The 13,060-nt window shown below is 35.3% G+C and overlaps 1 protein-coding gene across 6 annotated transcripts in view; it reads left to right on the plus strand.

Moving 5' to 3' along the window:
* Nucleotides 1-13,060, plus strand: part of KLHDC10 (kelch domain containing 10) — a 57,307-nt gene that overhangs the window by 24,642 nt on the left and 19,605 nt on the right. For 2 of the 6 annotated variants that reach the window (XM_081243787.1, XM_081243789.1), the window contains exon 2: nucleotides 2,130-2,216. The exons of 2 other annotated variants lie outside the window; for them this stretch is intronic. In XM_081243787.1, the coding sequence (XP_081099913.1) occupies nucleotides 2,130-2,216 (87 nt within the window). Of the gene's footprint in view, nucleotides 1-2,129; nucleotides 2,217-11,318; nucleotides 11,615-13,060 lie in introns of those variants that run through there. 2 more of the 6 variants (XM_081243790.1, XM_081243792.1) reach the window with 2 other exon arrangements.

Below are 13,060 nucleotides of genomic sequence, written 5' to 3' on the forward strand. Positions count from 1 at the left end.
TTGGGCACTGAAAGTGTTTCTAATTTTTTACCATTATAAATAATATCATAGTATGTATCTTTGTCCATACATCTTTCCATGCATCTATGATTATTTCTTTAGGAATAAATTCCTAGAAGTGGAATAGCTGGGTCAAAGGGTATGTACATTTTAATGCTTTTGATACATAAAAATGTCAAATTTTAAGCTAATCACTTGTTATATTCTGTCTTGTATTGCTATCTAATTGTTTTATGTGTTTGTCTTGTCTCCCTAATTAGAATATAAACTTCTTGAGGGCAAGGGAAGTTTCTTATACATCTTATGTATCCTTTGATAGTGTGGTTGACAATGTTGGACTTATGAGTGATAGACAAATATTGTATTGATTTAAAGCTGTGCTTCTCCAGTCTTTGGATGTCATAAACCTACAAATTTAAATATGTGTATATTTTGGGGATACACATAGGCTTGCAAGTTTTTTATTTTTCCAAGAAAGAATATTAAAAAACAAAATCAAGTACCATTTTCTATCACCTTCATCTCTTAAAATAAAAGAATATTTAATAACAAAAGTTTCTAATTTCTGAAAAAAGGACAGACTTTTAAATGGAACATTTTAGCATTTTTAAAAACTCATTGCCTTGTCCATATTTTTCTCATTTTGTGTTGGACTGGTGAATCTTCACCTTAGCCCACGAGTGGTCTGTAGACCAGCATTTGGGAACTACTGATTTAAAAGACTTGGAGGATAAACCCTTTTGCAACTCTTTTGCAAAATAATTCTTTCCCTTGCTCATGAGTCTGTCTCTGCCGCAATACTAAGTATACATGTGCAGGTAATGCTGTTTCATTACACTGAATTTATGTATCTCTATGTACAAGTGCTATAGTAAACAGACCAGACCTTGCTGATGAACATCTCAGATATTTCCAATTGCCAGAACCAAAAACTATATGCTTTCCAAGGAATTTGAGACAGGTTAAGTGTGGTATAGTAGAAAGAAGGCAGGTATTAGAGTCAAACTGCCCAGGCTTGACTCCTGGCTTTGGCATTAAGTCACTTAATTTTTTTTTAGCTTCCTTACTTGTAAAATTAAGATGATAATATCTTCCTCAAAGTGTTTTTATAGGCCCTGTTATAGCAATTACTTCACTGTAATGTAATTATTAGTTTAGGCATCTGCCTTCCTCACAAGACCATGAGTTCTTGAGGCTAGGAGTCATATCCTCCTTTGACTACCGTGGAGCCTAGCCTAGGGCTCAAGGCATAGCAGGTGCTTAATGAAATGACTGTTGAATCCATACAGGGTTGTTGTGAGGATCAAATGAGATAATACTTGTCGAAGCTGTTTTAAACTTTAAATTCTATACCAGTGTTAATTGTTTTTATTGCTTGTAAGCTGTCTTTGGGAGCTATCAAACCTTTGGGAAGAGACAAAATTATCCCATTTAACACTTCTACTATGCTTTGCATTTTTCTTCTGTTATAAGAAAACAAGTTTTAATTGGGGTTAATGTGCAGTTAATTTGCTTCCTGTGAAGGCAGAGGAATTTCCTTTTTTTTCTCCCCCTACAGTGGAAGTGTCACGATATTAAATGTTTGTTTTATTTGGTTGCTACCACACAATTTTAATTACAGCAAGATCAGCTTATTTCATATTTAAAGAATGGTGCCCATTGCTTTATCCTCTTAACCATATAACTGATAAAAGAATACCAAACCTGGAAGAGGACAGGAGCCTACATTATGCCAAACTAATTTTAGTCAGAGCTCCCTTTTTAACATTCACTGACTTGTAAAAATGTCATCGTTTCTAATCTGTTTCTAAAGCTCCTGGTGAATTTTTGCCACAAGATGGCATTGGTGATTATTGAATGCATGTCTGTTGAACCAGAATTCCGAAAAATGGTGCACGTAATTGTTCTTATTCTTTTGGGGATGAGTTGAAAACCTTCATCACTGCTTATATATTAATTAAATTTTGTTTTGACTTCCAAAACAGGGTTAAATGCTACTTTACATCACTTCTTTCTGTATTCAAGTATTGTTTTGTTTCCTGTTTTTCTGTCTTTATAACTACAGTTACTATGTATTATTTGCCATGTGTTGTATGTGTCTGACTTATTGCTGATAATTGTGGTAACAGGTAAGAAGAAAATACGATGGGACCCAGTTAGGAGGCGCTTCATTCAGTCCTGTCCCATCATAAGGATCCCTAACAGGTTTTTGAGAGGTGGGTGATAACTAGCAAGAGATCTGTGCTTCGTATGGGTTAAAGGGAACTTTGAATGAATTTTCTAAACTCAAAACTCTGGTTTTTAAAAATTGTCTAAACAGCTAAAATTGGATGAAAGAAAATCTAGAATTTAATTTTAAACCTGTGTTTCATAGTGACCACTGTTGGAATTGTAATTATAAGTTTTAGGAAGTTAGAATCACTTAATGTGTATTAGGTCGTAGAAATAAATCATCTCATTGATGTCAGTATTATTCCACTGTAAACATATTAAAAAGAACTTTGAATAATTTATAAAATATGGGGTATGGGAAATAATTTTCTAAATATGATTTTAAGAAAGAAATAAAATTTATCTGAGTATAAAACTAAAAACCTCTTATGTCAGAAACCATAAATAAAAAGATAAAAGGGGGAAATATTTGTAACAAATGGTTAATGTCATGAATATATAAAGAGCTCTTATAAATCAATAGTTTAAAAGCAAATACCCACTAGAAAAATAGGTAAAAGAACATGAATAATCAATTTGTAAAAAAGAAAGGTCAATAAATATGAACAAATGTTTATTTTCACTATTGTTATAAACATAATTAAAATAATAAGGTTATCATTTTTACCTATTAGATTGGCAAAGACTAAAAATAAGAATAGTCAGTGTTGCAAGGGTATGGGGAAATGAAGCTCATATATTGAAGGAAGTGTAAATTTGACACAGCCTTTCTGGATTTAATTTGGCAATATGTATCAAAAGCCTTGAAAATGTTCACATCCTTTGACCTAGTAATTCTTACTTTTAGAAATGTTTCATTCTTTCTATTTTTTACTTCTTCTAGTAAAACATACTCCCTACTGAAAAAAGAAAATCTCAGAAGAGGGTTGAAAACTCTGGTTCATACTGTTTTTCTAGATATAATAAATTGTAAGACAAGCATTTTTAATGTTATAGTTTAGACCTTATTATTTATAAGCCAGTGTATCTAATTTTGACTGAAGAGATTATTTTAGGAAAAACAAAAAGACTAGAAAAAAGACCTGCAGCAGCTAAAGACGTTTCTATATCTAGTGCCTAACCTATTTTTAGTGACCAAGGTCCAGATCATGAAAAAAATAAAATCTAGCCTAAATAGGTCAAGATAAGATACTTAGGGTGCTATGCTACCTTTTATTTTATTTTATTTTATATCATTTGGCCACGCCATGTGGCTTGTGGGATCTTAGTTCCCTGACCAGGGATTGAACCCGGGCCATGGAAGTGAAGAGACCAAGTGCTAACCACTGGACCGCCAGGGAATTCCTGCTATGCTACCTTTTAGCATAAATAATTTTATTGATAGAAACTAATAGGTAATTTTAGTGTTATGTGACAAAAAAACCATTGTGCACACATAACCAAGCAGTACATCTAATTTGATAAAATTTTCTCTTTTTTCTATTTAAAAATTAGAATACTAATGTTTTGATTTACAATGAGAAGGCTAACTTGGGAACTGACTAAATTTAAGTATAATTAAGAAATTGTTTAACTAGGATGTAAAATTCAATGTAATATCAGTTTTGTACAAATATAAACATAAAAAACAAAGGAAATAGTGAAATAACATTATATCTGGATGGTGGGATTTTATTTTCTTTATATTCTCTGTTTTTCAATATTTTAATCATGGAAAAAAGAGATTAGCACAGGTAAGTTTCATATCTTTGGTTATTTTCGTAAGCCCTAAATTGCCTCAAAAAATTGCTGAGGAAGATGGTCTCTGACAGTGCTGAGAAGAGTGAGGCGGGAGTAAACTCAGCATTAGCAACAGCAAGATCACCAGTGACCGCTTCTAAATCAGTGGCCTTGTCTTAGTCCTCACCTTCTTTGACCTGTTTGTAGTGTTTGATCTGTTGACCACCTGTACCTTCTTAAAGTTTTCTCTTCTTTTGGGTTATACTTTGCTGTACAATCTGAGATGTTTTCTTCCTGCCTCTTTGATTGTTCATTCTGTTTCCTTTACTGGCTTCTCTCTTCCTACTCACTAAAGATGGGTATTGCTCCAACGTTCTGTCCTCTCCATTATCTCCTTTGGTTATCTCATCAGATTTCACAGACTTAACTAACCTCGTTCGTTCGTTTGTTCATGCTTTCATTCTTTCAGTATTTTTTGATTGCCTCCTGTGTAACAGGCTTTGTGCTAGTTCAATCATCTAGATTATAGAGAATCAAGTAAAGAAACAATTACAGAATAATTTGAGTGTAATTCTTTGTGATAAGGGTCCTGATGAGTTAGTGTGGTATGGGAGCACACAGAAGAGGTACCTGCCTCAGCCTGTGGGAAGGACAGGGGAAGATAAGTAGCCATCAGGATGACTTTTCAGAAGAGATGTATCGAGTAGTCTGAGTATGTGTTAACAGGGGAAGGCTGGAACATCTCAAACCACAAGGACCAAACAGCTTAAATAAAGGCAGTTAGGCAAAACAGAGCACGGTCTTTCAGAGAACTGTAGGAAGTTGGGCAGAGTGGGAAAGAGTGTGGAAAGAAGAAGCTGGAGAGGGCCCAGATCAAGTGGAGCACCACCCAAGGGGAGTTTTCAGGATCCGTTTATATTTAATTAATGAAGAGATTTTATTGGAAGACCAGCTAGGGTTATTAGAGTTATCAAGGTGAGAAATGATAGAGGCTGCAGCTAAGGTAGTTATATTTAGTAGGAAGAGAGAGTAGGTAATTGATTTGAAATATAAGGAAGTGGAATTAGATGAGACTTGATGACCAATTCAGGAGGAGGAGGGAAGAGTCAAGAAAGCTTCCAGCTTTCTGTGTGGACCATTTTCTCTTTACCAGGTATTATATAGATGGATGGAAGAGCAGATTGAGGGAAAAGATGATAAATTCAGTTTAATCTCCCCAAGCCAATAATAGCATATCCTTGAACACTCAGTCTATGAGTTATTTCTAGAGAAACCTCCTTGGAAGGCTTGTCTCTTTGTTTTGATTGCACCCTCTGTGTATCTGCCTGTATCATAACACTTACCACACTGAATTATAGTCATTTGTTTACTTGTTCCTGCCTGCCATAGACTGTAAGCTCTGTAAGGGCAGGGACAGTGGGACAGTGCCTTTCATTTCTTTATCTCCAGTTTGTAGCACAGTGCATGTAGTAGGTATATCATATGTATTTGAGTTGAACTGAATTATTTGTAAGGCTGCTGTCAGGGAATAGGATGGGACTAAAATTTTAGTACATCCTCAACTTCTCTCTGGTGGTGGTGACAGTAAACTAATAAGTTGCTGAGAATACGAAAATGCTATTTAGTGTTTCCTTAGATTTTTAAAACAACTTATCTATACTTTTGAAATTGCCACTTTCAAGCCTCTCGTTTTGGAACTCCTACACATTATCTCTTTTGATTCTGATTAAACAGTTTCATAGGGCTCATTTTCTGTCGCTAGATTCCTTCACTAGATCCTGCATATTCTCTAAAAGATGTTGCTACCCATTATAAGTGGTGTGAAAACAATATCAGTATAGTGAAAACAGTGTGTTTTCATTACAAAATGATAGACTGCTTACACCCATTTACCCTCCCATACTTCTCACTTATTACTGAAAATGACAAAGCAGACCTACAAAAAAGAATGAATCATAATTATATTGAAAAACAGAAAAGGGAGGCTTTGAAGCCAGATTACCTATGTCTGAATCCAGGCTCTGCCATTTACCAACTGTGTGACTTTAGACAAGTTGCCTATTCTTTTTTTTTTTTTTTGCCTCAGTTTCCTCATCTGTAAAATTAGGATGATGATAATAGTACCAACCTCCTAGGTTTGTTGTGAGTATCAAGAGAGGTAATATGTGCAAAGCACTTAGAAGAGTTTTTACATTTAGCCAATGTTTTTTTTCCCATAATTGAAAACTTTTAGTTATCAGAAACAAAGTCAGCATAACAAGCCAAATTAATTGCCTTAACTCTAGCTTGTCAACTAGCTAAAGACCAGGATAACAGATATTTCTACTGACAGTCTGTGTAGCCAATGTTGACTTAATGTTAGCTGCTGTCATTCTTGCTATTGTTATAATACCAGAAAATTTGAGGAATTTCAGGGTAACAGAAAGCAGTTGGAATTCTAATGATTGAGAAACCAGAACAGAATAAAATGCAACCCCAAATAGGTACTCCTGCGGCATGCTGGAAATCAGATAATTTCTTAAAGAGCTCCTGTCCTGAAACTCAAGCCTAGAATCAGCAAGTGGAGGAGGAGGGAGCATGTAGGGGGAAGATGGAACATCAGGGCAAGTAATTAAGGGACTGCCTTCAGAACTGTTATTTCTCCTACTTCTCTCCCTCCCTCCCTGGCAATGGCATTAGTTCTAAGATAAAGCTCTAAGAACAGTTCTTCAAGCAAAGTAGGGGATTTGTTTAGGGGAGGGTTGAATAGGCAGTGCTTTCATGGACTGGGAATGGAAACAGTGTGCGTACAAAGCAGAGCTTTAGGTAATGGACTTCCACAATAGCTTGGATGAGGAGGGTGGAATAGGGGGAGGAGAAGAAAGCAGACTCCACCAAGGACTGATGTATATTAAATGACCATGCTAGCAAAATGCAGCCTTCCTTATTTTAGAAAAACTGCTTTTTCTCCACTTCTAAAGAGAAATCTGTCTGTGAGTGTACCACTTACCTGCAGACACCCATAATCAAACACATCTCCCATTTGGAGGTTTGGAGACAGAGTAATACAACTGTGGAGGAAATTCATTATCTCTTAGAATACTAATCAATGTAGTCCTTCACTTTTTAATATGAATCAGTGATCAAGGCTTACCAGACACTTGAGGGAAACTAAACTTGTTCTGATCACAGCAGGTTTCCTCAGAGTCAAGAGAGAATTGGGTCCACAAATAAAAAGACAACTGCCGTGCAAAAAAAAGGAATGGTTAAGGAATTAGTTCCATATTGAAACTTGCTGAAATAAAGATGCAGTTGGAGGATTAAATAATACACAGGTTTAAGACCAATTTTTACAAAAATAAAGTAGAGGAAATTTACAGACCATAAAGCAAGAGGACGAAAAGAGAAAGTACATGAGGAAAATTATACTTTGAGGGTAGATATAAGTGATCCAGTATCCATTTTATAGAGTTACATAAGGAAAGACAGTGGAAGAGAGTAAATAAAGAAATAAAGAATATTTCCCTATGCTGAAGAAAGACTCTCGAGTTTTCAAGTATAAAGGGCCCACCAAAGGGCTTCCCTGGTGGTGCAGTGGTTGAGAGTCTGCCTGCCGATGCAGGGGACATGGGTTCGTGCCCCAGTCCGGGAAGATCCCACATCCCGCGGAGCGGCTGGGCCCGTGAGCCATGGCCACTGAGCCTGCGCGTCTAGAGCCTGTGCTCTGCAACGGGAGAGGCCACAACAGTGAGAGGACCGTGTACCGCAAAAAAAAAAAAAAAAAGCCCACCAAGGAACAAGCTAGGAAAATGTAAAAGCAAAAAGCATCTATCTGTACATTACTGAACTACTTATGATTCCAGAGATAGAAAACAGGCTACATAGAAAGACTCAAGACTGAGATTTCTCACCTGCAACATAGTTTGCTAGAAGATAAGTGCCTTCAGTGTTCTGAGGGAAAATTATTTTGAACACAGAACTGTATCCAGCCTCACTAATATTTAAATGTTTAAATGGAGGTCAAAATAAATAAGAACTCTGAAAGTTTATGAACACACCCTTTTTGAGAAAATTACTCGAAGAGGTGTTCTGAGTAAAATGAAAAACAAATCCAAGAAAGAGGAAGGTTTGGGCATAAGAAGCGGTAGTATATAAAAAAAGCAGAAAAACTTAGAGTTGTGTATAAATACAGGGACTGTGAAGCCTGGTATAATTGATAAGAAAAGTTTTCTAAATATATAGAAGAATAATGTAAATCTAGTATATGTGTATGTATGTGTATGTATATATATAACATTCTGTAACTAACATTTCAGACGATTTAAACAAACGGGATAGGAAGAAAGTAAAACTCTGCTAAAGATCTTATAATTTTTCATTTTAGAATTTCTAGGTGTAATATATGCTTATTAAAATTCAAATAATATGGAAATATATAGGGTGAAAAATGAATGTCCTTATCTCAAGCATATATAACAAATTTGTATAAATCAATAAGAAAAAGACATCTCAGTACAAGAATGTATAAAAGGCTTGAGCAGCCACTTCCCAAAAGGATCAATCCAGTTGGCCAACAAACATGAGAAGGTGCTCAACCTCACTAGTAATGAGATAGATGCATATTAAAACCACAGTGAGCTAGGTCTACAAACTCACAGGAATTGCTAAATTAAAAAGACTGTGGATACTAATACTAAATATTTTGTAACCAGTTTGGCCTTTATCTAGTAAAGGTAAAGATTTCCATACATTATGACTCAGAAATTCCATTTCTACATTTATAGCCAAGAAATATGGGCCCCTGTACACCTGAAAACATGTACAAAAATGTTTATAGCAGTATTAAGAGCCACTAATTTGAGCAACCCAAATGTCCATTCACGCAACATAGACTGGATAAATCGTGGTATATATTCATACAAAGAAATACTATTTGGCAATGGAAATGAACAGACTGTCTCTAACCCCAGCAACGTGGATGAATCTCAGAAACATGATTTTGAATGAAAGATCCCATAAAGGAAACATACTATATCATTCTATACAAATACACTTCAAAACTAGGCCCAAATAAACAATATTGTTTAGGGATGCATACTTAGGTATAATAAAGCTATTAAAAGAAAGCAGGTTTTATGATTGCCATAAAAATCAGGAAATAGGTTTCCTCTGGAAGTGAAGGAGGTGGGATGGAGAGGGTTGTGATCAAAAGGGGCAGGTAAGAGGGCATCTGTGTTCTGGCAGTATTCTATTTTTTGACCTGGATGATGATGACATGTTACTTTTCTGATAATTTGTTAAACTATACATTTATAATTATGTTCCTATACATGTGTTGTATTTCACAATAAAAGAGGTTAAATTAAAAAGCAAGGTCCCATTTCGCATCTTTACTCCTCACCTTATTCCCCTTTCCAGAAGTAACCACTGTTAATAGCCAAATTTCTTTCCAGACGTGGTTTACTCTGTTGTTAGAGAAATACCAACTTATGGGTTTTTAAAAAATATTAGGGGTAATACTATGTAGATCTCCCTAAGGAAAAAGGAAAGGAAAAAAGCTCGATTATTTCAGTAATTAGAAAAGTGGGAAAATGAAATAATAAGTAAGAATGGTTGAAAATGTATATATATATATGTGATGGCAGGGATAAATCTAAATAGAAATTAAGATCAAATTGCGTTTATCTGTGGAATGTATTTAGTACTTTAAAAGGTTAAAAGAAACAGTTTGATTTTTCTGTTATCAAAAGCATTTAATAAAATTTGATACTCAGTGTGTTCATTTTATTAAAATGCATCAAGCTATACTCTTATGATATATGTACTTTTCTATACATACATTTTAATAAAGACTTTATTTTAAACCATTCCTGGTTAAGAAAAAAATTTGTAGGCATCCAGGAATGAAAGAAATTTTATTTTACTGATAGACTATCTAGAAGAAACCAATAGCAAATATCATATATAATAGTGAAACATTACCAATATCCTCATTAAAAATGTAAAAAACAAGACAAAAATGCCCATTATCATCTCCACTATTCAACCTTGTTCTGGAGGTTTCAGCCAATACAATGAAGAAAAAATTAAAAGGTACATATACTGGAAAGAAAGAGCTGAAAGTTGTCTTTAATAACAGGATTATATGATTGTCTGATGTAAAATTCAAGATAATTAACTAATGATAACTAATATTAGAGTTTAGAAAATTGGCTGGATAAAATTTAAACTTGCAAAGATAAATTACTTTCCTGTATATTAACAACAAGTAATTAAAAAATAAAAGATATCTATTCACAATTATATAGAAAATTATAAGGTACTTAGGAATAAAAAACAAGTAGAAAACAATGAAACTATACTGATGATATCAAAAAGATGAGGGTAAATGGCTAGAGACTATATTCCTTCATGGGTCATCTCAAGTAAAATCCTCAAGGGACTTGCTTAAAATTTAGTTTTAAATTTTAGTCTGACATAATTTCAAACTTACAGAGAAGTTACAAGAATGGTAAAAAAAATTGTCCGGTATTCACCCAGGTCCCCCAGATGTTAACATTTGATCACATTTGCTTTATCCTGCTCCCTCTCTCCTCTCCTCTTCCCTTTCTCCCCTCGCTATCTGTAATACGTATGCATATACATATTGTTTTTCTGTTTGAACCACTTGAGATTAAGCTGCAGACACTATGCTCCTTTACCCCTAAATATTTTGGTGTTTGTTCCTGGAAAACAGATATTCTCTTATGTAACTGCAGAGCAAGTACCAAAATTGAGAAATTAACACTATTAACACTATAAATAATGGATTAAATTAACATTATCATCAGATTTACAGGCCTCATTTCAGATTTTGCCAATTTTTCCAATAATGTCCTTTATAGTAAAATAAAGTCCCGGAATCATGTGTTGCATTCAGTTCTCATGTATCTTTAGCCTTAATATTTTTGAACAGTAGGGACTTAGTCATATTGTAGAATTCCTTTTAGTTTAGGTTTGTCTTGTGTTTTTTCATGATTATGTTCAACTTGTACATTTTTAGCTGGAATACTACGGAAGTAATGCTGTGTTCATTTCACTGCACATGATGTTGATTTGTCCCTTTACTGGTGATGTTAACTTTGATCACCTGGATAAGATGGTGTCTGCCCAAGGGGCCTCTTACAGATTTTAACAAACTGATTCTAAAACCCAATGCAAGAGTAAATGGAAAATAACTAAGAAGTTTTTGTAAAAGAGTAACAAAGGGGAGTTTGCCCTACTAGATGTTGATAGGTACTTCAGAGCTTTCGTAATTAAAACGGTGTGGTAATGGTACAGGAATCAATAAATAAACAGTGGGACTGAACAGAGCCCAGAAGCCCAGGCCGATATGTAGTGACAGCTGTCTCAAGTATGCTTTGCTCAGCACTTGAAACTGACTCATGGTAACACCAAAGTCTGTCAAAGCAAGTTTCTTTTACTGCTGCCAACTTAGACTTAAGATTACTCTGCCCTAAGAAGCCAGATCTTTATATATGAATCTCATACAGTGTATGGAGTCTCTGTGTAGGAGATGCTTACATAACCAAGAATATTGTGTGCTGCTGTGGATGGATGGTCTTTGCCTGAGCAGCTTGGACTCTGGGAGTAGTAAAACGGTCTACGTACCAGTCAGGGATGGGAACCAGCTGGCCCAGTCTTCCCTGGCTTTCCTGTCCAGGCTTCCAGGTGTACAATAGAAGACCTGTCTTCTCAGGTAGAGGTAATGCTGGGCTTTATATTTGGAAAGAAGGGACCACTTAAGTTAAACTGAATTTATCATTTAAGCTGTATGATATTTATAACTAGTTAATACTTTTAGCAATAAAGGTTGTTGTTGTTGTTGTTTTTTTACAATGGCCTTATCACAAATGTTTGATAGCACATCTAGAGGTGGCTACATCTTGTGATAGGCTTATTAAGCAAAAATGTTATATGCTACTTTATTTGCAAACTTTCTCATTTAAGATTGTGTGATGTGTCTTGATTGTGTGCATTCTTAAAAGAGCAAAAGATTTTGTTTCCAAGGTTATTAGACCTGGATATTGGGATTTTACCAATTCTACTCTAGAACATGTCAATTTAGTATACGATAAAGATGGCATTTCAGTTCAGTGTAGAAGGGATGACTTTCCATAAGGGGTTTAGGGACAATAGCCTATCCATTTTGCAGGAAATATTAGAGCCCTACCTCATAAAATACACAAAAATATGTTCAGAATGTATTCAGGTTCTGAATATTAAAAATCAAAACTAAAAAATTGTTAGAAATAAATAAGAATAGTAATTTTATAATGATGCAGAGCTAAATGAGATGTAAAGCAAATGAGCCTTTTGTTGTTGTTGCAAAGGAGCCTTAAAAGAAAAGATTGAGAGATTCAATTACACAAAAACTTCCATATAGTAAAAGGTACCATAAACAAAATTAAAAGCCCAATAGCAGGCTGGAAGAAAGAAATAGAATAAATAAATAATTTCTACAAATCTTTGAGAAGACAACACAATAGATAGGAAAGTGGACAGGGGATATGATCAGGCAATTCCCCAAAGAAGAAATACAAATGGGCCAATAAACATGTGAACTAGTAAAAATCAGGGAAATACAAAGTAACCTGACACCCATCAGACTGGCACAAACTAAAAAGGTTGAAGAGGGCATAAAGGAATAGACACTACATACACTATTGCTGGGGGTATAAATTGTTGCAGTCTTTTCGGAAAGCAATATGGCTCTATAACAATATTATATCTGTAACAATTTTTTTTGGGGGGGGGCCGCGTTGGGTCTTCATTGCTCCGCGTGGGCTTTCTCTAGTTGCGGTGAGCGGGGGCTACTCCTCGTTGTGGTGCACAGGTTTCTCATTGCGGTGGCTTCTCTTGTTGCGGAGCATGGGCTCTAGTTGCAGCACGTGGGCCCTAGAGCGCAGGCTCAGTTGTTGTGGCACACGGGCTTAGTTGCTCCACGGCACGTGGGATCTTCCTGGACCAGGGATCGAACCCATGTCCCCTGCATTGGCAGGCAGATTCTTAACCACTGCGCCACCGGGGAAGTCCCCTATCTGTGTCACTTTTAAGTGTATATTCCTTTGACCCCAGAAATTCTGTTTCCAGAAATTTTTAGACATTTGCATATAAATCTACCTAAAGAAAGCTTTGTTACAAAATTATT

This window comes from Mesoplodon bidens (assembly GCF_964165515.1).
Source record: "Mesoplodon bidens genome assembly, chromosome: 9".
Classification (NCBI taxonomy): Eukaryota; Metazoa; Chordata; class Mammalia; order Artiodactyla; family Ziphiidae; genus Mesoplodon; species Mesoplodon bidens.